The sequence below is a fragment of the Trachemys scripta genome, chromosome 2, assembly GCF_013100865.1.
Source record: "Trachemys scripta elegans isolate TJP31775 chromosome 2, CAS_Tse_1.0, whole genome shotgun sequence".
Classification (NCBI taxonomy): Eukaryota; Metazoa; Chordata; order Testudines; family Emydidae; genus Trachemys; species Trachemys scripta.
This window is the reverse complement of record NC_048299.1, coordinates 75,198,690-75,226,505: the sequence shown is the minus strand read 5'-3', so window position 1 is coordinate 75,226,505 and position 27,816 is coordinate 75,198,690. Positions and strand designations below refer to the sequence as shown.

Sequence of the window (27,816 nt, the reverse complement as noted above, 5' to 3'; positions counted from 1 at the left end):
AGGGAAAAGAAATAAACCCAGTACTTACGGCAGTTTTCTCGTGTGAAATTAACAAGTCTACAAGGCTGCGGAGGGAAAAATGAAAAGATGGTTAAGGGCCATTAGCCAGAGCCAGCTCCCACTGGAAAATCCATGGGACTCTTTCCATTGACTCCCGTGGGAACTGGATCAGGTCCCAAGTCCTGAGCTAACTTAATCCTGCATAAATCCAAAGTAACAATCTTATAGTCCATGCAGTTACTCAGGATGTACACTGGTGTACTTGACAGCAGGATCTTACCCTAACACTATAGTAGAAATTGCCTATGTTTCATTGGACACTTAACCTTTCTCAAATGTCTGAAATAGATACATTCTGAACTGTTCATTTTGTATAATGTATCTGTGCAGTAAGATCTATAAGATCATGGGACAGTCATTGGCCTGGCCAGTGCTGCTGGAGGAATGGAGAGGGTGCCAAGGGGGAAACCTGATAGTCTCGGCAGGATTCTACAAGATGAGGAGAGCACTATTCTGTGAGGGGCATATTTCTGCACCTTGGAAAAGGAGCAGCAGATGCCTCTAGTTAGGTCATGCTATTGACTGCTGAGTGACCTTGCCTGAGTTGGACATGTGAATGTGTCACAGACTTGTGACAGACCTACAATAATTCCATAAGCTTTGTCCAGGTTAAGATAAACATTATTGATTTAAGTTTAATAATTTGAGGGTCCATTGTATTAAAAAGGTAATTGTGTATGTGTTGTTGTGAAACTGTATGTAACTGCTCCAGGAGACTGACTAGTGCAATCTCTGGAAAGTATTAGGAATGTCAAAGGGCTTTGGGGGAATAATATGTGTGAGGTCAATTTTCTAGCCAGTACTTGGGAGGAAGGAAATGCAAAGGGAGGGGAAAATTTGCATTTCTCTCCTCCCAAGTTACTTTGCTGTTTACCCTGGAAAAGTGGGTGTTTGGGTCAAGGCTCCTTTTACCCTCTTTCCTCTCTCTAGCACACCCATATAAGAGGGCAGGGTCTAGCCCTAAGTCCCTTTTGAGGTTCTGTAAATAGTCCAAATCACATAACTGAGAAAAGAGTTTTAATGTTTAAATTGTTTGCAAAACTTTTGCCTGGTTTTTAAAAAATGTTTCTAAGTCCTTTGTTATGTAATTGTTCTACTGCAACAAATACATGAAGGAAGCTTTCCTTCTATGGCTATTAGAAAACTCTGTACAGTCAATGCTTCTTAAATGGAAAAAACTGAAACTGTTAACGACATGTAGCATGCACTTAGTTTTAGAAATGAGATGATTACATACCGCCATGGCTACGGTGCCCGTTGGTCCTTTGGTGCCCTGGAACAAATTTAACAGCGAGTTAGAAAATCACCGTCATGTTAAGAGCAGGAACATATTTAATATATATTTAATGATGACAAAAGCCATAGAAAAAAATCAGGCATTTCTGTGTTAGTGCACACGTGTTGTTTTCTTGACAACTATTGATGACTTTCCAATGTGATTGTCCAGACTATTTCCCAAAATGAATGTCTGTAGACTGTTGCATAGTTGAGATGAAGACTGACACTTTGACGTACTTTCTCCAAAGAGTTTTTCCTGCATGTTACCTAAATTCAGCATTTGCTGCTGCTGTGAAGTGGCATCACTCAGGATTATATTAATTTCCAAAGTTCTTGCTAGAAGAGGGTGTCACAGTTTAGATATATCTGCACATTCGACCCCTCTTGGTATCCGAGTGCAACCCCGCCAGGTGACAGACCTCTTGCCTTCGCCTCTCTGGGGTGGAATCCCATGATTCTCCCCTTCTCGGACTGGGTGCCAGGGTACAGCACCTTGTGTACCAATCCTGATTGTTCAGCAGGCCCAACTGTATTTTGCTGCCCTGCAAGACTCCCCTTAGGGAACTCTGACTAGTGTGTGAAATAGGGACCCAAACAGCCTTTTCAAAACAAAGCATTGTTTAATCTTATCTGTAGGAACGCAGCATAATAAGAAAAAGGATTTAACAGAACAGTCTGCATGCTTCTGTCTTACCTAAAGTGTAGGCAGGCCTACATATCCAAACATTCCTATCTCTGGGACTGGGTGGACAGTCTGTACCCCTGCAGTCTCTGCCTCTCTTTCTCCTCATTTTCAGGGGCTCATGTTTTTCTCCATTCTGAAGTTCTTTGTTTCAACATCTGAATAGAATTCCCCCTCCTCTGTGTCAAGCCAAGAGTGTTGAACCCAGCATGTCAGAAATAATCTTTAAAGGGATCAACACCTGTATTGTCTCTAGGTATCAGCGAATGTGTAGCTATCAGCAATGTTTGCCCACTTTCCTGTCTACATGCAAACTAACCCATGCCTCAATTTACCCATAAGTAATTATATAGCAAACACCATAGGACAGTGTTTCTCAAACTGGGGTCGCCGCTTGTGTAGGAAAAGCCCCTGGTGGGCCGGGCCGGTTTGTTTACCTGCTGTGTCGGCAGGTCCGGCCGATGGCAGCTCCCACTGGCCGTGGTTCGCTGCTCCAGGCCAATGGGGGCTGCTGGAAGCGGCGCAGGCAGAGGGACATATTGGCTGCTGCTTCCAGCAGCTCCCATTGGCCTACAGCGGCGAACTGCGGCCAGTGGGAGCTGAGATCGGCCAGACCTGCAGATGCAGCAGGTAAACAAACCGGCCTGGCCCACCAGGGACTTTCCCTACACGAGCGGTGACTGCAGTTTGAGAAACACTGCATAGGAACTATAAAACTAGCAGATGGAACATATAATATTCAGAAAATATTTCAGGCAGCTCCCTTCCTTCATAGAGGGACCCCCCTGTCCTGGGTCCCCACAAGGATCCTGCTCCAGTGTGAGGCAGCAGACTCCCTTAAGGACAAAGCAGGGAGGACTGATTGAAATGAAAGTGATTTAAGTCACCAATTTTAATCATCTGAAATCATATTGGAGGAAACCTTAACTTAAATAACTGATTTAAAGCAAACTGGATTTGCAACTGTATTTAAAGAAAGGTTCATTTAGTTGGTTGGTAACCATTACAACATGTTGCTTTGCAACTCAGGATAGCCTTTACACTACATTTGGTACTTCCCTTTGCTCACCAGGAGGATACACAATCGCTACACACATTTTTAAGCAATTATACTGATTAACATACATTTATTCAGATCTTTAATTTTTGCATTTCTCATTATTTTTTAAAATGGTGAATGATAGAATTCTTAGTTCCTAAAGTAAGTTAATTCTTTCTTTAGGGAGGCAGTGTGGGGTAGTGACGAGAGCACTAGACTAGGACTCAAGAAACCTTTTTCTATTCCTAGCTCAGAAACTCTTCTTGCTGGGTGACCTCCAGGTCTCAGTCCCCTCTGTGATGTTGCACTTCATATGTTTTATTGAAATATGCTTATGAGTATGAATAGGATGTAACTGGAATATGCTTTATGCAAAAGGCCTCTTGTAAGGTATCATTACAAAGCTTATAATCTACTGAATGTGTTCATCCTCTTTGTATGAATGTATCGTTCTTGTATCTAAAACAAAAAATATGAAATATTACTCTGAGGTCCTATTGTAATTATGCAACGTGTGGGCCATTAATGGTGGCTTAGGATCTTGATGGCTCCCATTAACTAGAACAATTGGTTGTAAATGGCTCTGTTTACTTGTAAGCCTTCCTGTGTCCCTGTAAGCCAGGCTGGAAAGAATGGAGGCTTAAGGTCTCACAGGACATGTGACCATGTCACCTGGTACTGGAATCCATCTTAAACCTGGTGCTTTTCCATTTAGAAGGAGGGGTGGGGACCCAGAGAGACAAAAGATTCCTGCCGTGTGCCAAAGCTATAAAAGGGGGAGGAACAGAACAAAGGGGGCTGTCAGTCATGAGAAATCCACTAGGTACTACCTGAGCTGGAACTAATAAGAACTGTACCAGGGGAAAGGATTTGGCCCAGACTAAGAAGGAGTCTAGTCTGTGAAAGACGCTTATTGGAACATCTCTGAGGGTGAGATTTACCTGTATTCAGTTTCTTTAATGTATTAGACTTAAACTTGCATGTTTTCTTTTATTTTGCTTGGTAACTTACTTTGTTCTGTCTGTTATTACTTTAAACCACTCAAATCCTACTTTTTATACTTATTAAAATATTTTACATGTAAACTAATAGAGTTATTAAACAAAGGTCGTATTAATTTAGTCAGTAAATTCACAGATTGTTTTGGGTTATCACAGACCAGATTTTCAAAGGTATTTAGGTGCTTAAAGATGCAGTCACTTTTGAAAATCCCACTAGAGATCTAAGAAGATTATAATATTCATAAAATATTACAGACGGTAAAGAGCTAATTAAGTACCTAACTCCCATTGAAATAAATGATATTCCCCCCAATTGTGTAGATAATTTAAAAAGCAGCACTCTAATATTTGAGGTGGCCTCATTGATGCCACATTGTATGTATTTATTTAAACAATTTCAATAGACTATAGTAAATTTTGGCCTTAACACAAGTTGTCATAATTTCAAGTTTAATTTTAAACAGGTTTGTTTTTAAAAAGAAAAATGTATTTAAATTAAATAAAAATCCAATTTTGAAATTTTTTAAATCAATTTTTATCTTCCCTGGGAGAGAAAAGAATGGGGAAGGTACAATTCTCTCCTCAGTTAAACCCATGCCATTCCAGGTTTTCTTTGGCATAGCTGAGGGCAGGATACATCTGTCTATGCATGCCTGATTAGTGAACTACATTTTATTGTAAGCAGCATTGTCAAATGCATGATTAATCCCAAATCCCAAGGTTAATATTCAGTTTTTAAATGTGGTACCTGTGGTCCTGGTGGCCCTCGGTCCCCTGGATTTCCCTTTGAACCTGGAAAGCCAGCATTGCCCTAAAAATAGAAACTCAAGAATAGTTACCAAGTTAAATTTTCAGTTTTTTGATTCAGTGTTTATAAGGACAGACATGGAAGCAGATCCATCACTGATGAAAATCTCCATAGCTTCATTGAACTCCAGTTGAGGAGCTGGCTACTGCAATTTAAATAAAGATAGAGTAATATACAATATAGAACAGCCCTCATAAGTCATAGAAATCATTGAAGAACATTAATGACTGAGATCATCATACCTCTTAGACCTTGAAGCAATAAAGTAATGAGACTGATTTTCATTCCCTTTCTGACTAGGGACTAAACTCTAGAAACTTTATTCAAGGCCCCCTTCACATGTACTTATCAGAAAGAGTAAGAGTGTTTATTATTCTTACCCTTTGTCCTCTAATTCCTTTGGACCCTCTATCTCCTTGACTACCTGGATCACCATCTTCTCCCTACAAGTTAATCAAAACCAGAATCTCTGTAGTGAAGGACACGCACACAAAAAATATAGACACACACAGTGCAAAGCAATATATACCAAAAGCAGAAAATATCCATTTTATTGTACCTGTGGACCAGGGTATCCTGGTAATCCAGATTCTCCCTGGTATTGGGGAAAAAGAGAAATAGACCTTAAAATTTTATTAATCTTTTCACTGCTCCTTATTCGAAAAAGATATTTTGTTTTTAATCAGAAAAAATGTAAGGATTTCTTAGTTACGGTCAATTTAAGTTACAGCAGCCATTTCTCAGCCTCAAATGGAACCATTCCATTCTGCCCATTTAAAGCTACAGCAATTTAAATATTTCCAACAGTTTTTATTTTTCTTCTAATTACTATTTTATTAAATTTGTTTCCTTTTTAGTGAAATAAAGTGGAATTCTATTTTAGTGATCATGTGACCATAGTATATGGTTCAAAGCTCACTTTCCAGGAGTTGTTTCCTAATGGTACCAATGTGTTGGCCCCTCCCTTATATCAATCAATGGGGCATTCAGGTTCAAGTGTTAGATCGGAAGTAGGGTTATGTTGTTGTCGTGTTTATGTTTTTTCAAAGGAAGGAAATTATTTCACAATCTTTTGTGTGCTATTTGGCTGCAGGTAAGAAATGTTAAGAGCTTCCATGGGTACCAGTCAGAGCTAAAGTACATCCTTTCCCGACAAAGAAACTAGCAGAATTCGCTCTGTGTCTTTGTAAGATTGTCCCATGCATGTGTCTGATTTAGGAAGCTCACTCTTCTGAATCTGAACATAGTGATTGTTCTCACACAACCATCAAAATGAGATTGTGTGAGAACAAGAGATCTTTCAAACATGATTCTACCATAATGATTTATTCCCATTTGCATGGTAGGCTTGTTTTCCTAGGACATTGCATTTAATGAAGTGTAAGTTAGCTAGTGAACCTATACAATTTATAGTAACCTTTGTAGAGGACTATATTTAAGGTTGTTCCCTTTGTTGTTAGGAGGATCCCAACCGTTTTTTGGATTAGATTCTGCCTCAGCTTTGGCCAGGCACATTGTGAGGGAGAAGGGAAATAAGGAACCTTGTATGGCTCACATAAGGCTTAGAACTGGCCAAGCTCACCTAACAATTAGGCAGATTGCTATCCATTTACTCTCCCAAAGGGTGGGAAAGGGTAGGGAGTGGATGGAGCCCTGGCTCCCCCTTCTGCTGTGGAACTCATGGCCACAGGAAGTTGTTGAGGGCAAGAACTGTTCAAAAAGGGACTGGATATTTACACTGGTAACAAGAATATCCGGAGTTAACATATTTAATAACATTTTTGCAAGGGATATTAAACCTCATGCTTCAGAACTAATCTTTAGTGCTTAGAGAAAAGGATATGATGTATGGGCAGATTACCTCACTTCTGCCTACTGCAGGGCTTAAACCAGTCATTCTCAAACTTTTTTACTGGTGACCCATTTCACATAGCAAGCCTCTGAGTGCGACCCCCCCCCCTATAAATTACATTTTTATATATTTAACACCATTATAAATGCTGGAGGCAAAGCGGGGTTTGGAGTGGATGCTGACAGGTTGCGACCCCCCATTTAATACCCTCGTGACCCCCTGAGGGGTCCTGACCCCCAGTTTGAGAGCCCCTGGCTTAAACTTTCCTATGGAGCATTTGGTGCTGGTTACAGTCAGGGATAGGACATTGGACTAGATGGACCTTGGGTCTGATCCAGTCTGGCAATTCCTCTATTCCTTGTTTCATGTACAGCATGCTGGGTCATAACATGAAAGGATTCCATGCTTGTAAAAATTACACTGGCTCTTTATTAAGGCCTGGTCTACACTAACCCCCCAATTCGAACTAAGGTACGCAACTTCAGCTACGTGAATAACGTATCTGAAGTCGACGTACCTTAGTTCGAACTTACCGCGGTCCAGACGCAGCAGGCAGGCTCCCCCGTCGACTCCGCGTACTCTTCTCGCCGAGCAGGATTACCGGAGTCGACGGCGAGCACTTCCGGGTTCGATTTATCGCGTCCAGACAAGATGCGATAAATCAAACCCAGAAGTTCGATTGCCTGCCGCCGAACCAGCGCGTAAGTATAGACATACCCTAAGAGAACTGTTTACAGTGATATTGCAACTGCAGCTAGAATTCTAGCCATGAGCACAGCAACTGACTTCCAGTGCCTCCTCCAAACTCCTCCCTCCCGCAAACTGTGCTCCTCCCTCCAAGCAGGTTGCTATATTACTGACTAAAGCTAAATTGCAATAAGCATGTCCACATCAGGTTTTGAACCAGTTTAAATCTTTTTAAAACAGATTTAAGTTCAATAAGAGAGATTCTCATATAGACAAGGCCCAAGGTAGCTATCAAGGGGTTAAGTGATTTAACCAATAGAAATGTATTCAGAACATCCAGGGAGCAATTTCTATTGAAGCTGCCATTATCACCCTTAAGAGAGCTCAGGCTAACTGCAGCAGTCTGGTAAAAACAGGTAAATATCAATATTAACAGCTAACGTGGGTATGCTTGCAGGTTCTTTCTATATTTTTGAAAAACTTCCTTCCATTTGTCCTTCCTTTTGTCTCTTTTTTGCTTATGACCTTTAAATAGAACAGTTGTTGGGGATTAACTAGAGAAAATTTTTACACAGAAGACAGCAGATGCAGTGGAGCAAGTTCTGAGATTGATACTCATCTATTCCCCTCAGATTTATTTTTGGAAAAGATTTTTATAATATTGTCTGTTGATAGACTCTCTTATTTCTTAAATCCAGTTTTCAGTGGATGGTGTCCAGAAATCTTTTATGATCATTTGTTGTATGCAGGGTTTTCTCTTTATTCCGAGTGATAAATATTCAAAATGATTGGGATGAATATTATGGGATTTTTGAATTATTATTGTTGTAAAATTTTATGGTTGGATTATTTTTCAAGTGGTTCCTTGCAATGTGTTACACATTTTTTGTTAGCAAATCAATGCTATCTCTCTGTTTACTCAGGAAAGGGAATTGAGCGAGAGCGTCACAAGCTGTTTTTGCTCAAATTTCCCCCTTCCTGTGTCCACACCCAAAACAAAACAAAAAAACAACAACTAAATACAAATATCTGGGGAAAAGTTCACAGATTAGAGGGCCAGATCCTCAACTAGTGCAGAGGATTCAGAGTAGCAGCCGTGTTAGTCTGTATCCGCAAAAAGAACAGGAGTACTTGTGGCATATATGTATCCGAAGAAGTGGGCTGTAGTCCACGAAAGCTTATGCGCTAATAAATTTGTTAGTTTCTAAGGTGCCACAAGTACTCCTGTTCTTAGCGCAGAGGAGTTATCCATTGATTCCAATGGAGCTGCACAGAATTATACCAACTTTGGACCTGGCCTTTACTTTGGATCTTTTATTGTAACTGGTTTCTATATTTTTAGAAGAGATTATTTAATTATTTTTGTAAATAAATATTAACTTAGGGCTAGATGGTCCCTACTCTTCCTTGCTGAGCATAAGCGCATGGGGATGCAAGTTCCCACTCCCTCTCTGCTCGGATACCCTTGCTCAACCAAGTAATGGCTCCTCAGATAGCTACTGCTCTCCAGCAACTACAGACAGGGAAGCAGCTTGACCAGTACTTCCCTCAATGAACAAATCGGTTGGATGGGGCAGGAAATGGGAAGACCCTTGGCTCTGCCCTCCACATATCAGCTAGAGTAGCTGGTTGGGTGCACTCGGGGGAGGGGAAATAAGCTGTATCCCCAAAGTCAGTACAATAAACTGAATCCCCCACTTTACCTCCACAACAAGGAAGGAATGGCACCTCTTTGAGCAACAGTTCCCTCCCAGGACTCCTCCTGCAGGGACACAGATACATGCCACCACTTACTTGGGGCTGAGAGACAGCTCTCCTTCCAACCCTTACTGACTGCTGGAGTCTGTGAATGGTGTCTGCACCCGGGCAATGTCCCAGGAGCCACTGAGCCAGAACTGGAGGTCACTACCACTACTGCAGCTCCAAATTCAGAAAGCCTGATACACAGGTACACACAACCAGGGATGGGATTAGCCTCTCACATTCTGGGGAGGGACTCGGACAGTGTCTGAAATTTCCTTGGTCACGACAAACAAATCTGACTAGTATCTTATTAGGCGTGACATTCCATGACTGAGACCTCTGCTTGATCTCACCTTTGCTCCTTTGCGTCCTGCAGGACCATAGCCATCATTGCCATCTGGGCCCTGCGTGGGTTGGAAAAGATACTGTCAGTTAGTTTCAAATGTAGAATTAGCTGTATATTCAATACTCCACTGGCCTAAAGGATCGCTCATGATTTTGGCCCCTTAGCAGCTATGGCTGATTATGTAGCGGAGGGTGTCACAGACACAGTCTAGCAGCTATGGCAGAAGCCATCAAGAGAGGATACAGCCTGAAGCCAATATCCTCTTCTCCAATCTACAGGGCACCTCACTTATATTTTCTCTCTTCCTCCAGGGGTCCGAGGGCAAAATTCTTCTCTCCAATCCATGACGAAAGAAATTTCCCCTGGAGCTCTTGAAAGGAGAAGAGGATAGGTCCTGTATGGAGACGGCATCCTGACTGGTATATTCATTTGCCTGGACTCCATAACAAATAAATATGATTGTAAGATAGTGACTTGAAGGTGAGAATAAGTTGTTCTGCTCTTCTGTGTGATGGGTGGCCGAAAAAGCACAAGTGTCTTCCTTGCAACAAACTAAAGATATATAGACACTAAGACCAGAACACACCACTGATGATCATCTAGTCCGACCTCCAGCATAACACAGCCAAGAGGGTGGTGATGTTAGTGTGAAGACTGAAAACTGAGCAAAAAGATTTTAAAATATCCCAAATGGACAAAAATAGAATGAAAAAGAAAATGAGATGAACTGCAAGGCCTCACAACTCCCAGCAGTTAACACAGAGAACCCGAATCGGAAGAGCAAAACTTACAGGCGTGCCTCTTGGGCCAGTGGGTCCCAGCAGACCCGTCTCACCAGGATCTCCAGGTTCACCCTATTATAATTTAAATACAAAAGATATTACACTTTTTATATTTGGCTTACCAGGGAGCATTTTGTTTTTAGTACAAGGGGTTCGGTCACCGAGGTAAGAGTTGTGCTTGCATTTTCTGCAGATTAAAAGATGCAAGTCATAAAAGTTCAATTGCAGACCAGACTCAAAGCTTTTACAGGGGCTTCGTCTCATAGTAACTGGAAGGCAATGCTGTGTGCACACGTGCAGCCAAATCCCACAGGCCTTACTCTGGCAAAATTCCCATTGTTACCAAACTAAGGAGACTGAGTGTGGCACAGCACTTCTTAGATGGTGACTTATTCCAGTAGGAAGCAGCATTATCTGGTGGCTACAGGCTGGAGACAGGGAGTTAAAATTTCTAGGTTTTATTCCCAGCTTTGGTCTTCTCACTTCCACTATCTTTACCTTAGTCTACCTCTGTACACATTGAGTTTAACAGTACCTACTTCAGAGAAGTTGAGAGGCTGAGTTAAGTAATACTGGTAAAGCACTTTGAAATCCTTGGATGAAACACCATATATAAATGATACGGTTGCTTTTCTTTAATAGATTTAGACTACATATCAAAGATACTACCACAGGTAATTCAATGAAAGAAAAGGAGGGGCTAAAAAGTCTTACAAAGAAACAAATCATAAATCAAAACCTCCTAACATGATATCAGATCAAAAATGTGGATTTCAACCCATTTGGTCTAATATCCGCTTGACCTAATCATCCCCACAGTACGCATGCTTGGTGGATTCCAATGTGATGGCCACTGTCTTGCTTGATTGGGCACAGAGGGGGAACTGTAACACACTCATCTATGGGTTACACCTGCACCCCAGCATGCAGGAGCTTTTTGTGAGTGACCCAGGCCAGGATGGGAACCAAGGTATCTAGTGATTAGAACAAGAAATGGGAAGTCAGGTTCCACATGTATCATCCTACTGTAGCTCTGCCACTGATTGGGGAACCTAGAATAAGTCACTTAGGCCCTGATCCTCAAAGACATTTAGGTATCTAACTCCCATTGAAATCAGAGAGTTAAGTGCCTAAATACACTAGGTCTAAGCTTCGCTGCCCATATTTATCCATATGTAAACTATAATAATACTTACCTTTATCAGAGGGGTTTTGTGTTTGTAAGTTCAATGAGATCACTGAATGAAAGGTGCTGCAGAAGTGCAATGTACTTCTTAAAATGCTTACCTTTGGTCCTCTAGGCCCTGGATTCCCAGGAGAGCCTGCTGCACCTGGTGTTCCTGGATTAACCTACAATCAGAAACACAAATTAAAGGGTGCATTAGAGAAAAGCTAATGTTCACCAGAGCTTGGAATGGCTCTAGAAGTATTCATTACATTTGGCCCATCTAGTGGCATTTCTCAAAGCTTTCAGGAACCACAGTAATAGTGATGTGCAAAAGACAACCATGCAAATTCTTTTCTCTTTTCCATGTAAACACTTTGAGATTTCCAATACTCCTAAAATACTATTTGTTAAAGCATCATAGAGGCTATACATCCACAAAGTAACTGGAACTGAAAGCACGAGTCTCATCACACAATTGAAGTTTATGCCTAAATCTTGATATATTGCTCCAGATCCTGACTGAGTTTCACTGGTGTAACTCCACAGTAACACTGTTGAAGTCAACGGTGTTACACCAGTGTAAGCGAGAACAGAATTCAGCCCACGGCATCTAATATTCCCTAGTCTTTCACCAGATTCCAGGCTTGAATCTCATGGGCAAGTCCCTATAGCCACTCCCAAATGAAAACTCTTACTAACTAAGGGTCAGATTCTGCCTTTAGTTACACTGGTGTATGCCCAGAGCAAGCAATGGAGTTACTCCAGTATACACCAGTATAACGGAGAGCAGAATCTGGACGTAAGTGTTTTCACTGTAACCATGAAAGAGCTCAGTAACACAAAGTTTCTCTTCTCTCCTGATTTACAAACCAACATTTGCTTTTCAAGTCCATTATTTTGGCACCATGGTCTAAAATGACTAGTGTAACGCTCTCATTTGAATGTTCATTACTAGGTGTTATAGCAAAAAAATCCTCCACTTACATAGACCTTATTTACAAAGGTCCAAATATAATTTTGAAAAACCACACTGTCGAGAAGTTGACAAGCAAAAGGTGCAAAATAAGGATATATTCTTTAAAACTAACCTGAGGGCCTGGTATTCCTTGTGGTCCTGGAGGGCCTCTGACCCCTTGTGGTCCTCTTAGACCCTGGTAGATAAAGGACATTTTAAAAAAATGTATAATGTTGCTAATGTGCCAGGGCAGAATTTCACCCAGGATATTTGAAATTGGTGTGAACAAAATATTCCAAAAGGAAAATAGAAAATTGAACCTAACGGCATGCTTTCTCCATACATGTCATGTAAAATAACTCAGCCTTTCTTTCTGCTACCTGTGATCCTTGTAGGCCAGGATCTCCTGGATAACCGGGTTCACCACGATCTCCTTGCCCACCCTGCCAGAAAGTGAGAGGAAAAAAAAATCACTTTACTTCATGACACGTTTACATCTACAAATAAACTGATCAAGCAATATTACTGACGTTTCCAGAAGGCTACAGTGATTTGCAAGCATCAACCACCACTGAAGAAACATCAGCTATTTGGGGGTCTGAGATGGATGGAGGAAAGGGAGTGGGAAAGGCTAGTTGTATTTGCTTCACATGGTGATGAATTCATTTCAACAGTGTCAATGTCAGCACTAATCTAGTGCAGCCCACTCAGTCAGTGCAAGAATTATAACTAGCCACAGTATAGAGGCAACAAGGGTGGTGGGAGTGGAGAGTTTCTTGAGCCTTCTTCCCTCTCCACATGCACACCTATATCAGACTGCTCATAATCTAGCCCAGCACTGAGAGTTTTCCCAGAGGTGGACACCGATACATGCCTCCCATTTTAATTCCAGCTGCTCAGAAAACTGCACCCCAAATCTTTGTGGAAAAATTAAGTTGTTAGTTTTTAAGATCAGCAGCGGAGTATCACTCACACAAAGCTGTCATCTGCACATGAGTCAGTTCAACTGACATCCGTGAGAAAGATCTCTTCATATTGTCTCTGTTGGACTGAGTCAAATGTATGAATTAGCTCTAAGCAGTTCTGGGGAACACTGGGGGTGTTCTTTCATTGGGGAAATTATAAACATATGTCCAAGGATTCTTTGGAACTCAGGCAATTCCAAAAAACAAAGCCATGGGGAAAATTGGATTTAAAACACTATATTCCGCAGTTCTGAAGAATTCTGCCCTCTTCGTACTATGATTGAACTGGGACAGAAATCAAATGAAAAGAAAAAGAAAAAAACACACATGGATTTGAACAAACCTAGTGGTAGCCAAAGTTAAGATACTGCAACATTGGACATCTGTTACAATGCCGGCTGTAGAAAAATGTATGTCCCTCTATATTTTGCAGTATATGTGATTTTCTCATACAAGGCTGCCTTGTATGAGAAAAGGCACATTGGAGTTGGACCCAAAACCCATTGAAATCAATGGGAGGCTTTCTCTGACTTCAATGGGCTTTGGATCAGGCCCAGAGATAATTCTCTCTTTTTATGTGTTTCCCTTTTTTCTTTATTTCTCTTTTCTTCCTTACCACTTTCTCTTTTCCTTTGCAACCCTACCTAAAACTAGTAGTGTTGTTCATGTGTACAATACACACTTCTTCTCCTAGGCTCTAGCAGTCTTTCTGCCCAGTGGTTACCCCTGTCTCAGAATGGCTGCCTTTTGTACTTCTTGTAATCAAAAAGTCATTGTCACAGAGTATTTAAAGTCTGCCTTTTTTGTTTTCATGGAACACAGAAGCTGATTGGAGGTGAAACTCCAAAACATTTTCCTTTTCAGAAAATAGAAAAAAAAAGTGACATGTTGCTGCTGCATGGCAAAGTACTTTATTTTTTTTGTACCACTTTAACTCTAGTGTTGTCAGGTTAGCACCTTCTATAAGCCATTAAAAATAGTAAAACTGCATGGACATTAGTGAGTTTTGGCCCTCTCTGTGCAATTAAAAGACATCAGAAGTTCTTTGTCAGCCCTGATCACAAAACACTAATATTTGTCTTCATTTGAACGGCATTGGTTTTTTGTTTGTTTTAAACACAAAATCCTCCAGGCTGCCTGATCTAGTAGAAGCCAAATCCTGTGGTCTAAAGAAGGGCTGCTGAAGACACTAGATGCAGAGGAGGCCAGGCAGTTCTGCTTGCTGTGTAGGGGGGACAGCATGTGGGTCCCCCAGCACTAGTGTGCGGTGGAGCTGTGTGCTCTGCATCCCGGCACATAGATGGTGTCTGGGGTGAGACGAGGCCAGTGGATCTATGACTACATAGAACCAGCAGCCAAACCTGCTGCGGAGGAGAGCAGCAGTCAGAGGGCTGCTGCTACCCTACAGTTGCAATGGCGAGCAAGGAGCATCTCCACTGTTGCTGGAAGCTGAGTCCGGGCAGAGGCCTTAGCCCTGAATGCCCATTAATTCACGCAGATGGCTATTCTATTTTGAAAAGCTGGGATGTAAATAATTAAGAGGAATTTATGCCATTGTAATTCGTGTGGAAAGTTTTCAGTTGTGAGCCCAGCTTTGCCCCCTGACTTTCTGAAGAGATGACCACTGCCCTAAAAGGACTTGTCCGTTTCTGCACCCAATGATTTTATGAAGGAAGGTCAACATTTTCTCTGACAACCACCTCAGAACTCCATTGCTTACTAGCACCACATACCACATAGTACAGCCAGACAAATGACAACTCCCCTGACTCCCCGCCCCAACATTCTCCAGAGCTGTGATGTGTAATGGTCTTAAAACTGTCCTGTTAATCTCACAGATCATCAATTACTACTTTTTGGCTGAAGCCCTAGAGCAAGATGCAGTCCTAAATCGCTTAGATTTCTGCAGTGACACCACCCCCACCCTACAAGTAGACATACCTGCCCTAGCTTGAACAATAGCAGTGAAGCCGCAGTGGCATGGGCTAGCCACTCAAGTACATCCCAGGATCCTGAGTGGGTTTGTACAGCCTGTACTGCTGCCCATCTTATTCAGATCAAAGCTAGCTCAGGTATATCTGCCCATGCGGCAATCAGTGTAGACGTAGCCTTAGCGGATAGGCAGACAAGATGGATGGAAATAGAAAATGCAAATGAACGAACTCAGATGAGGGGTGGTGGCAGGAGCAGTAGCAAAGACCAGTGACAGCAATGAAAGGTAGAACTGATTAAGTGAGCAGCCTCAGGATGCATTGTAGGTAGGTAAGTGACCATATCAGTAGGTACGGTGGAAAGGTCATGAACGACAGAGAGAGAGGAGCCTTAAACACAACAAGGGAAAAGGGCTTAGAAGCCGGAAAAGATAGGGGACCCCAGAATCCAGGAGAAAAAAAAAGAGTAATGTAGAGCAAAAAATTGACCCTGAAAATGAAAAAAAGGGAATACTGTGGCACAAAGACCCCTGGCAAAGAGTCCCCTGTTCTTAGCAAACAACTCTCACCTCAGAGCTGACAAACTCACTACACCAAGCACATCTTACAGGATATTTATCCATAAAGCATAACATGTAAGGTATCTACAGAAGGCTTTCACTACATGTGTCTGACGAAGTGGGTATTCACCCATGAAAGCTTATGCTCCAATATGTCTGTTAAGTCTATAAGGTGCTTTTTACAGATCCAGACTAACACGGCTACCCTTCTGATACAGATGGTTTGTAACTTTTCAAGATTTATAATCATTGCAAGATGTGTGTACGGGTAATATTTAAGGAATACAGTATTTATATTGAAAATATGCTTTAGAGACTTGGAGCAAAAGTTGGTCACCAGGGGATAATGTGGCTGAGTGATGTCCCCATTGGGGCTGTCATCCCATCCTGTTTAGCTGGTGATGTAATGCAAAGCTCTATTGTTTAGCCTTTCGCAATACTAAGACTTGCAATGTGAAATCATCAGAGGCAAAGCATCAAAACCACTTAACGGTAAAAAAAAAAACCATTATAACAAGACATGGCTTTGCCCTGTCTGTGAATAGAATCAAAAGGCTGTTTTCAGTGTAACACGGGAGGGAGAAGCAGTCTTTATCCATTCACTGAGGACAACCCCATGTGGAGCTGGGATGTTTTCGTGAATGTTTGGGGCCTGCTTTTTGTGGAACCAGCCAGCTCTGCAACAGATTGAACTTTGGGAGACGGGGCAGGGGATAGGAAAGGTAACAATGAATAAGGGTAGAGTCAGGTTTGCATTTTATGATTTTGTTTTGTATTGTAGCCATTTCCATCACTGTCTCTCATTTCTAGTTAAGTCTTTACCTTTCTTAAATAGACCTATTTTTGTTTCATTATAAGTGCTCAAAAGTGCTGTGTCGTTTACAGGAGCTGTAATTTAAGGTAACACTGGTAAAGTGGGGACACTGCCTTTGGGAGCAGAAGATCTGGGATTTCTGTGAGTAGCTAGTGTCAGAGGTTGGATATCCAGGGGAACGATTCAAAGGGACTTAGGGACTGGGGTGCACTTACTTTTAACCTACAAAGTGAAGACAGAGCTGGCATAGCCCAGAGGAAAGTTCTCAAGTAGCTGAAGGGCTGGTGGTGTTACAGAGCTGACATCCAGCCAGGCACAAGAAAGACTCCCTCATGCCGGAAGCGAGGGCTATCAAGGTGTCTCACCATTCTGGGTGCCCCAAGAACTGTCACAAACACATAGGATCAGATTCAGCCCTGGTAGTGAAAAAGGGCTGGACAGTGGCTGGATCTGGAATTGGATCCCTGGCATACATCAGCTCCCATAATCCGCTCCTGTGCCACTCCCTCCAACCTACCCTGTAGGGGGTACAGGCTGAGGGTGATGGATGCTGCACTCTGGCTACCCTCAGTTGGCATACAGTCTCTTGGGGACCATTGCCACACAGCATAAAAGGTCAAAATGCTTATAACGGATTCCAGCTCTGAGGTCCCTGGCCAGGGAGCCAATGAGGCAGAGGTTTCGTATTTAGATATAAACTCACACTGCATATTGTGAATGTGACAAAGGCACTATCTGAGGGCTTCACTGGAGACCAGACTGTAGCTGTCATTTTCCATTGGATACTGAATTTGAATCAGACAGCCCCTGATGTCACAAACTCGTGATGCCTCCCAATAGGTCATAGCAAGCCAAAGATCAATGCAGAGCGTGAGATCCATCTCCACCAACAAAGAAACCCCATAAGCTACTGGGAAGTGCAGAAGGACAAAAACTCAATAGGACTGTATATCTATTCAAAGACTGGTTGGCTGAAGAAAGTGATATGCCATTGAAGAGACTCTTCTGTAGCCTACATTTTCTTTGCATAAATTAATGTTTTATTCAATTTTGGATGCTATTGTTATTTATTAAGTTTCTCTTTGTGCTTGGCAGTCCATTTACATTTATTCATAGCATTCTTTTCCTTGTGGTGGAGAAACCCTGCAGCCGTTAGTCCTTTATCATGCTCCCTAATGGAAATGCTGCCAGAATAAGAAGCAAGTAAGCATTTCAGTGCATATCATGTGCACATGGGGGAAAATGTGACAAACTCATGTACAACTCAGCAGCTATTTGCAGGTGAACTGCAATGGATTTTTGAGGGGCTAACTCCACACACACACACACTCATACACAACCTGAAGAAAAGCTACAGTGCTGTGGAACAATTGCTATTTGAGCCCAGTGGCTGGAAGTGTGCTAACTGCCCCCCCCCCACCAAACCCACCCCCAGGTAGTTCCCAATCACTGGCACCACAGCTGCATGAATTGAAATGAAGGGGATTGCCCAGAGAGTAAATCAGGAAAGAACCTGGCTCTTACCATTTTGTAAGAGATAGCAGCCATGGATAGCATCATGTATTCAATAAGGTGGTGGAGCTCTGCTCTCTCCCGCAGTGTAGGGCAGGGCCCTAAAGGCACAATCTTAGGCTGAAGATAGTACCATAGAGCCAGAGGCAAAAGCGCAAAGCTTCTCTACATTTAATTTTTGTTAAGGCAAACAAGCGAACAGCTCTGGGAAATTGCTTGATGAGATCTAGAGAAAGATGCAGACTAGTAAAAGGAGAAATGAAAAATCAGAAAAATTATTACCCAAAACATATGAAGAATCAGAAACATCAAGACATGCTTATTGAGACACTATATTTTTCCAAGTGAGTGATCATACATCACCAACATCATTATTTGTACTGACGGAGCACCTAGAGGTCAACCAAGAACGGGACCTTACTGTGCTAGGTGCTCTACAGAGTAATATGATGTCTGCCCTTAAGAACATAAAACCTAAGCAGACAAGACAGAAGATGGGTAGGGTAAAGGGATATAACACGCAAGCAGAATAAGCAAAGTCCTGGTTTATAAACATCATCACAGGCCCGCCATATTTTCTTAAGGTACAAGGGAGAGGGTTTGTTTCCCTGCTTTTAAAAATCACAGAACCTTCTTGAATTTCTTCAATGTTATTTTACTTTTGCCAGCTCATTATTGGATCCATCTGCTTTTAGATTTTCTTTGGTAACTGCATTGTTGAAGTGACTCCTGAGACAAACAATTCTTTTTCCGGTACACTACCTAAAACTTAACCAGCGATAAAATGGAGACAGAAACATCTTCATCAGTTAAACCTCTCTACAGTGTTTCTCTTCTTTGTTGCATCGCAGGGGTTAAACAGTGCGGTTCTTTCCCGGCACCTCCAATCAGAAGTAATTACTGTGGTACAATTGTGTTCAATCTATTCCTGTAACATGTCTGGGCCCAATAGTTTGGAAGTTAATTTTTCCCATCAATTCCACTAGTTCTGGAATTCTCTGTCTGTTGTAATTCACAGAATTCTATATTTTAATATCTTGGAGCTGATTTGCTAGGTCTGTTTGCAATCAGAACACAGCTGTTGATTTTGGGGTCAGGGGATTCTTTTGTTTGTTTGTTAGTTTTAAATGAAGCTGCCTTAAAAACTAACAACCAGTTTGAAGAATAAATTATTATAAACTTGCCCTGAATCAATTTAGGCTGGAAATCAGAAAAAGGTTTCTAACCATCAGAGGAATGAGGTTCTGGAACAATCTTCCAATAGAAGTAGTGGGGTCAACCAACCTACCTAGCTTTAAGATGAAGCTTGATAAATTTACGAATGGGATTGTATGATGGGTCACCTGTGATAGCAGTGGACTGGACTCAGTGACCCAGGTGGTCCATTCCCATCCTATATTTCTGTGTCTCAGATGCATATCTACTATCCCTAATCAAGACCATCAGCGTTCCAGCACTTGGAATTTCTCTTCCTGGGCCGACTACAATCCTGTGTGTTATTTTTGTGAGAGCCAGAAGCAGTTCATGTGTTGCTGGTGCTAGAGCTGGATGAAATTTGGAATTCCCAGTTCATGGGGAAATTCTGCCATTTCAAAATTTCCTGCAAACTGGAGAGTCCAAACTTTTCCATTTTGGAAACACAGTCTTTCCAAAATCAAATATGCTCCCCAGATTCCACTGTCCCCCAGCTCCAGGGCAGACCACAGGGCCCAGCGGGCTTCCAAACTCCCAGGCCAGCTGTCTGCCCAACTTCCGCAGCTTGGGCAGCAAGCTGACCCGAGAGTCAGGCAGCCTGGGGAACCAGCTGTCCCAGGTGTCTTGCTCTGTGGCTGGGAGTCTGGAACCCTGAGAGCCACAACTCGAGTCAGGCCTCTTACTGCTTCCAGGCTCCCTGATGCAATGCCAGGCACCTAGACCCTGAGAGCCAGGGCTTGAGCTGGGGCTCACAAGGCTCCCTGGGCTGCTACACTCCTGGTTCCAGTGGCAGGAACCTGGAACCCACACTAAGCTCGGAGCCAGGGCTCCCAGGGCTTTCAGGCTCCCAGCTCAGCAGGAGAGAGTCTGGATGTCCTGAGAGCTGAGACCTCTCTGGCTTTAAGAGTAAGCTAGATAAGTTTATGGAGGGAATGGTTTGATGGGATAACGTGATTTTAGTCAATTAATCAACAGCGTGCCATCGCTGGTAAATAGTATCAATGGTCAATGAGGGTCTGGCTGGAGAATCTTGCCTGCATGCTCGGGGTTCTACTGATCACCATATTTGGGGTCGGGAAGGAATTTTCCTCCAGGGTAAATTGGCAGAGGCCCTGGAGGTTTTTCGCCTTCCTCCGCAGCATGGGGCGGGGGTCGCTAGCTGGAGGATTCTCTGTGACTTGAAGTCTTTAAATCACAGGATTTGGGGACTTCAACAGCTGAGTCAAGGGAAAGGGGGTGGGTCAGCTTTTGTGGCCTGCATCATGCGGGAGGTCAGACTAGATGACCATAATGGTCCCTTCTGACCTTAAAGTCTATGAGTCTATTTTCAGGACTTCCAGGCCACAGAGCTAGAAGACAAGCCACAGTCAGAACCAAGGCTCCCAGGGTTTCCAGGCTCCACATTCTGATACTGGGAGCTGGGAAGCCTTGGGGTCCCTGGCCCGGGGCAGACTGTCCCCAACAGCCCACTAGGTGAGCTGGCAAGGAAATAACAGGGTTCAGTTGGAACTGTGCTTGTGACTCAATGAAACTTCATTTAACCTAAAGTGTTGTCACAAAACTTCTCAGGTTTGACTCATTGCCATTTTGCAACAAAATTTGGAAAATTTCCAATCAGGTCTCATTGTTGGTATCCCTGTAGTGGAAGAAGAGGGAGCTCTGGTTGTGTGTGTGTGTGTACGCATACACACACACACACACACACACACACACCTGGCAGACGTAGAAGGCTTGAAGGAATCATTCACCTCTGTCTTGCCTTGTCAACTGTAGTGCAGATATTTACAAACCTTCAGCCGAGTTTTGTGTTGGTTTTAAGGAGGCTTAATATAGTGGATCTGCACCAGCCTGCCTCCCTTCTTCTCAGTGGTCAGCTCTTGCCCTTCACTAACTTTTTAATTTTTAAATGGTTGAAAAATATGTGTAAGCCTTAGGGTATGTCTACACTACGAAATTAGTTCGAATTTATAGAAGCCGGTTTTATTGAAATCGGTTGTATACAGCCGATTGTGTATGTCCACACAATAAAATGCTCTAGGTGCTCTAGTCGGCAGACCTCGTCCACAGTACGAGGCTAGCGTCGACTTCCGGAGCATTGCACTATGGGTAGCTATCCCACAGCTATCCCACAGTTCCCGCAGTCTCTGCCGCCCCTTGGAATTCTGGGTTGAGATCCCAATTCCCGGATGATGCAAAACAGTGTCGCGGGCGGTTCTGGGTACATGTCGTCAGGCCCCTCCCTCCCCCGTCACAGCAACGGCAGACAATAGATTCGCGCCTTTTTATCTGGGTTACCTGGGTTACCTGTGCAGACAACATGGAGCCCGCTCAGCACAGCTGAGCTCACCATCACCATATGTCCTCTGGGTGCCGGCAGACGTGGGACTGCATTGCTACACAGCAGCAGCTGCTAACTGCCTTTTGGCGGTAGACGGTGCAGTAGACTGGTAGCCTTCATCGGCGATCTGGGTGCTGGCAGCCGTGGGGCTTGCCTTTTGGCAGTAAATGGTGTATTATGACTGTTAGCCGGCCTATTACAAGTCGGGTCATCGCACGTTAGCAGAGTCTTCCCTGAGCAGCAGCTCGTGCAATAGGCCTGAAGACCATCGTCATACACCGCCCAGTATTTGCTGCCAAGCACCCAGAAAGATGCCGAGGGCTATCAGTCACGCTGCACCGTCGTCTTAAGATGTAAAAAATAGATTTTCTCTGTATTCATTTGCTTCCCCCTCCCTCCGTCAACAGGGTTTTCAGTTTAATCTTTGGGGGGGACCAGTCTGTGACAGTTGTTTGTGTCTCTCCCTGATGCACAGCCACCGTTCTTTATTTTAATTCCCTGTGCCTGTACGCCATGTCGTCACTCGGCCCCCCTCCCTCCTTCCCCTAGGCCGTCAGATACTACGTTTGCGCCACAGCTCGAGCCGAGAAGCGGTTCGCGCCTTTTCTTTGAATTCTGGGTTGAGATCCCAATGCCCGGATGATGCAAAACAGTGTCGCGGGCGGTTCTGGGTACATGTCGTCAGGCCCCTCCCCCCTCGTCACAGCAACGGCAGACAATAGATTCGCGCCTTTTTACCTGGGTTACCTGTGCAGACAACATACCACGGCAAGCATGGAGCCCGCTCAGCTCAGCTGAGCTCACCGTCACCATATGTCCTCTGGGTGCCGGCAGACGTGGGACTGCATTGCTACACAGCAGCAGCTGCTAACTGCCTTTTGGCGGTAGACGGTGTAGCATGAGTGATAGCCGTGGGGCTGGCAGCCGTAGTGCTGCATTGCACCAGCCCCTTGCAGGCGATGGTATATTATGACTGGTACCCGTCGTCGTCGTACTGGTATGGCTGTCAATCATGGCCACCTGGGCAGACATGCTACTGTTTCGATGATGACGGTTACCAGTCATAATATACTATTTTCTGCCAATTGCCCAATATTGTCTGCTAAGCACCCAGAAGAGGCCGAGGGCGATGCTGGGTGCTGGCGGACGTGGGGCTGGCAGACGTGGGGCTGCATTGCTACACAGCAGCAGCCCCTTGCCTTTTGGCAGATGATGGCATATTATGATTGGTATCCGTCATCGTCATACTGGTATGGCTGTCACTCATGCTGCAGCGTCGGCTGCCACCTTAAGATGTAAAAAATAGATTTGTTCTGTGTTCATTTGCTTCCCCTTCCTCCGTGAAATCAACGGCCTGCTAAGCCCAGGGTTTCCAGTTTAATCTTTGGGGGGACCATTCTGTGTGACAGTTGTTTGTGTTTCTCCCTGTTCCTGTACCTGTACGCCATGTCGTCACTCGGCCCTCCCTCCCTCCCGCCCTCCTTCTCCTGGTCCATCAGATACTACTTTCGCGCCTTTTTTCTGACCAGGCGCCATAGCTAGCACTGGGATCATGGAGCCCGCTCAGATCACCGCGGCAATTATGAGCACTATGAACACCACGCGCATTGTCCTGGAGTACATGCAGAGCCAGAACATGCCAAGGCGAAACCCGGACCAGGCGAGGAGGCGATTGCAGCGCGGCGACGAGAGTGATGAGGAAATTGACATGGCCATAGACCTCTCACAAGGCACAGGCCCCAGCAATGTGGAAATCATGGTGTTACTGGGGCAGGTTGATACCGTGGAACGCCGATTCTGGGCCCGGGAAACAAGCACAGACTGGTGGGACCGCATCGTGCTGCAGGTATGGGACGATTCCCAGTGGCTGCGAAACTTTCGCATGCGTAAGGGCACTTTCATGGAACTTTGTGACTTGCTTTCCCCTGCCCTGAAACGCCAGGATACCAAGATGAGAGCAGCCCTCACAGTTGAGAAGCGAGTGGCAATAGCCCTGTGGAAGCTTGCAACGCCAGACAGCTACCGGTCAGTCGGGAATCAATTTGGAGTGGGCAAATCTACTGTGGGGGCTGCTGTGATCCAATTTGCCAGGGCAATGAAAGACCTGGTGATAGCAAGGGTAGTGACTCTGGGCAACGTGCAGTCAATAGTGGATGGTTTTGCTGAAATGGGATTCCCAAACTGTGGCGGGGCCATAGACGGAACCCATATCCCTATCTTGTCACCGGAGCACCAAGCCACCGACTACATAAACCGCAAGGGGTACTTTTCAATGCTGCTGCAAGCCCTGGTGGATCACAAGGGACGTTTCACCAACATCAACGTGGGATGGCCGGGAAAGGTACATGATGCTCGCGTCTTCAGGAACTCTGCTCTGTTTCGAAAGCTGGAGGAAGGGACTTTCTTCCCGGACCAGAAAGTGACCATTGGGGATGTTGAAATGCCTATCGTGATCCTTGGGGACCCAGCCTACCCCTTAATGCCATGGCTCATGAAGCCATACACAGGCAGCCTGGACAGGAGTCAGGACCTGTTCAACTACAGGCTGAGCAAGTGCCGAATGGTGGTGGAATGTGCATTTGGACGTTTAAAAGCACGCTGGCGCAGCTTACTGACTCGCTCAGACCTCAGCGAAAAGAATATCCCCATTGTTATTGCTGCTTGCTGTGCGCTCCACAATATCTGTGAGAGTAAGGGGGAGACATTTATGGCGGGGTGGGAGGTTGAGGCAACTCGCCTGGCCGCTGATTACGCGCAGCCAGACACCAGGGCGGTTAGAGGAGCACAGCAGGGCGCGGTGCGCATCAGAGAAGCTTTGAAAACGAGTTTTGTGACTGGCCAGGCTACTGTGTGAAACTTCTGTTTGTTTCTCCTTGATGAACCCTCCAACCCCCCCCCCGACCCGGTTCACTCTACTTCCCTGTAAACCAACCACCCCACCCCACCCTCCCCTCCCCTCCCGCTTGCAGAGGCAATAAAGTCATTGTTTTTTCACATTCATGCATTCTTTATTAGTTCCTTACAGAGGTAGGGGGATAATTGCCAAGGTAGCAGGGATGGGTGGGGGAGGAGGGATGGAAAAGGACACACTGCATTTTAAAACTTTAACTCTTATTGAAGCCCAGCCTTCTGATGCTTGGGCGATCATCTGGGGTGGAGTGACTGGGTGGACGGAGGCCCCCCCACCGTGTTCTTGGGCGTCTGGGTGACGAGGCTATGGAACTTGGGGAGGAGGGCTGTTGGTTACACAGGGGCTGTAGCGGCGGTCTCTGCTCCTGCTGCCTTTCCTGCAACTCAACCATACGCTCGAGCATATCACTTTGATGCTCCAGCAGACGGAGCATTGCCTCTTGCCGTCTGTCTGCAAGCTGACGCCACCTATCGTCTTCAGCCCGCCACCTCTCCTCTCGTTCATGTTGGACTTTTCTCATCTCCGACATTGACTGCCTCCACGCATTCTGCTGTGCTCTATCAGCGTGGGAGGACATCTGCAGCTCCGTGAACATCTCGTCCCTCGTCTTACGTTTTCTCTTTCTAATGTTCACGAGCCTCTGCGAAGGAGAAACATTTGCAGCTGGTGGAGGAGAAGGGAGAGGTGGTTAAAAAAGACACATTTTAGGGAACAATGGGTACACTCTTTCATTACAAGGTCGCATATTTCGGCTTGCAGGCAGCCATCGTAGGCCACAGTGTTTTGGCTTATTTAACCTTCTTAACATGCGGGAAAGGTTGCAAACAGCAGCGCATTTCCCATCTCAAGGATGAATTGGGTTGTCCATTTAAAATGGGGTTTCAATGTAAAAGGAGGGGGCTGCAGTTTCCCGGTTAACATGCGGCACAAACACAAGTAAACCCCCCCCCCCCCCCACACACACACACACACACGATTCTCTGGGATGATCACTTCACCCCTCCCCTCCACCGCATGGTTAACAGCGGGGAACATTTCTGTTCAGAAGAGCAGGAACGGGCGCCTCTGAATGTCCCCTTAATAAAATCACCCCATTTCAACCAGGTGACCGTGAATGATATCACTCTCCTGAGGATAACAAAGAGAGACAAGGAATGGATATTGTCTGCATGCCAGCAAACACCGGGACCATACGCTGCCATGCTTTGTTATGCAATGATTCCAGACTACGTGCTACTGGCCTGGCGTGGTAAAGTGTCCTACCATGGCGGACGGGATAAGGCAGCCCTCCCCAGAAACCTTTTGCAAAGGCTTTGGGAGTACATAAAGGAGAGCTTTCTGGAGATGTCCCTGGAGGATTTCCGCTCCATCCCCATACACGTTAACAGACTTTTCCAGTACATGTACTGGCCGCGATTGCCAGGGCAAATTAATCATTAAACACGCTTGCTTTTAAACCATGTGTAATGTTTACAAATATTTACAAAGGTACACTCACCAGAGGTCTCCTGTGTGCCCTGAGGGTCTTGGGTGAGTTCGGAGGTTACTGGTTCCAGGTCCAGGGTAACAAACAGATCCTGGCTGTTGGGGAAACCGGTTTCTCCGCTTCCTTGCTGCTGTGAGCTACCTACAGTACCTCCATCGTCATCTTCCTCGTTCCCCGAACCGTCTTCCCTGTGTGTTTCTCCAGTGAGAGAGTCATAGCACACGGTTGGGGTAGTGGTGGCTGCACCCCCTAGGATCGCATGCAGCTCCGCGTAGTAGCGGCAAGTTTGCGGCTCTGCCCCGGACCTTCCGTTTGCTTCTCTGGCTTTGTGGTAGGCTTGCCTTAGCTCCTTAATTTTCACGCGGCACTGCTGTGTGTCCCTGTTATGGCCTCGGTCCTTCATGGCCTTGGAGATCTTTTCTAATACTTTTCCATTTCTTTTACTGCTACGGAGTTCAGCTATCACTGCTTCATCTCCCCATATGGCGAGCAGATCTCGTACCTCCCGTTCGGTCCATGCTGGAGCTCTTTTGCGATCCTGGAAGGACTCCATGACGGTTACCTGTGCTGATGAGCTCTGCGTGGTCACCTGTGCTCTCCACGCTGGGCAAACAGGAAATGAAATTCAAACCTTCGCGGGTCTTTTCCTGTCTACCTGGTCAGTGCATCTGAGTTGAGAGCGCTGTCCAGAGCGGTCACAATGAAGCACTGTGGGATAGCTCCCGGAGGCCAATAACATCGAATTCCGTCCACACTACCCCAATTCCGACCCGCAAAGGCCGGTTTTATCGCTAATCCCCTCGTCGGAGGTGGTGTAAAGAAACCGGTTTAAAGGGCCCTTTAAGTCGAAAGAAAGGGCCTCGTTGTGTGGACGTGTCCAGGCTTAATTCGGTTTAACGCTGCTAAAGTCGACCTAAACCCATAGTGTAGACCAGGCCTTAGAGGCTAGACAATTCTCACATTCTTATCTAGCAGTGATTATAGCCCCATTATCTGATAGCAATGGCACGAGTCCCTTGGCTTAGCACCAGAGGCAAAATTCTGACTTTGGCTATCCATATGCAAATTTCATCAGTTCAAATGGAAGTTCCACTTGCATATCCCAGTGGGAAATTTGGACATCTACCTTCTGGTTTGATTCTGAAACCTTTGTTAAGCAAGCCTGCAAGATGGCATTTTGTTGCTTTACATCAAACATGACCAATCCCAGTTCTCTGTTATCACATCGCTATACACAGGGCTGGCGTAAGGATTCTTTGGACATACCCCACATTTAATGAGGTCATTTTACGTGAAGTCTGTGTTTTCCCAGGTAAGGACTGGAGAGAAAATCATCAGGTCCCTCAGCCTTGTGTTGCAGGAATGAGCCCAGCTGATCATTCCTTATAACCTAAGTGATTGACTTACCTCAGCTGATATCAGTTTGACAAGGCTACCGTCGCAAAAAAATGAGCTAGAAACAGACTTTTATTTCAGGGAAAGCTAAGATTCTCCTTTACATTTTTGGCCCCTCCAAATCAAAAAGACCTCTGGTCGGGTGTTTCCTGGGACCTAAAGGCCGAGTAGGCTTGCAATGGACTTCCTGATTCTTAAATACTTGTGTTCAGTTTCTGTGATCACACTGAAAATATCCCCTCTAAGACAGGCAAAAGCTCAGACTTGAGAGAGAGCTATGTACACACAGCATATACTAGTAATCATCAC

At 44.7% G+C, this 27,816-nt stretch overlaps 1 protein-coding gene across 1 annotated transcript in view; it reads right to left on the bottom strand.

Moving 5' to 3' along the window:
- LOC117872446 (collagen alpha-6(VI) chain-like) overlaps positions 1 to 27,816 on the bottom strand; it is a 127,471-nt gene that overhangs the window by 40,789 nt on the left and 58,866 nt on the right. Inside the window, exons 24-33 of the mRNA XM_034760901.1 lie at positions 12,782 to 12,844; positions 12,535 to 12,597; positions 11,566 to 11,628; positions 10,288 to 10,350; positions 9,504 to 9,554; positions 5,428 to 5,463; positions 5,249 to 5,311; positions 4,809 to 4,871; positions 1,298 to 1,333; positions 29 to 65 (exon numbers count right to left, since the gene is read on the bottom strand). Coding sequence (XP_034616792.1) covers positions 29 to 65; positions 1,298 to 1,333; positions 4,809 to 4,871; positions 5,249 to 5,311; positions 5,428 to 5,463; positions 9,504 to 9,554; positions 10,288 to 10,350; positions 11,566 to 11,628; positions 12,535 to 12,597; positions 12,782 to 12,844 — 538 coding nt within the window. The remainder of the gene's footprint in view (positions 1 to 28; positions 66 to 1,297; positions 1,334 to 4,808; positions 4,872 to 5,248; positions 5,312 to 5,427; positions 5,464 to 9,503; positions 9,555 to 10,287; positions 10,351 to 11,565; positions 11,629 to 12,534; positions 12,598 to 12,781; positions 12,845 to 27,816) is intronic.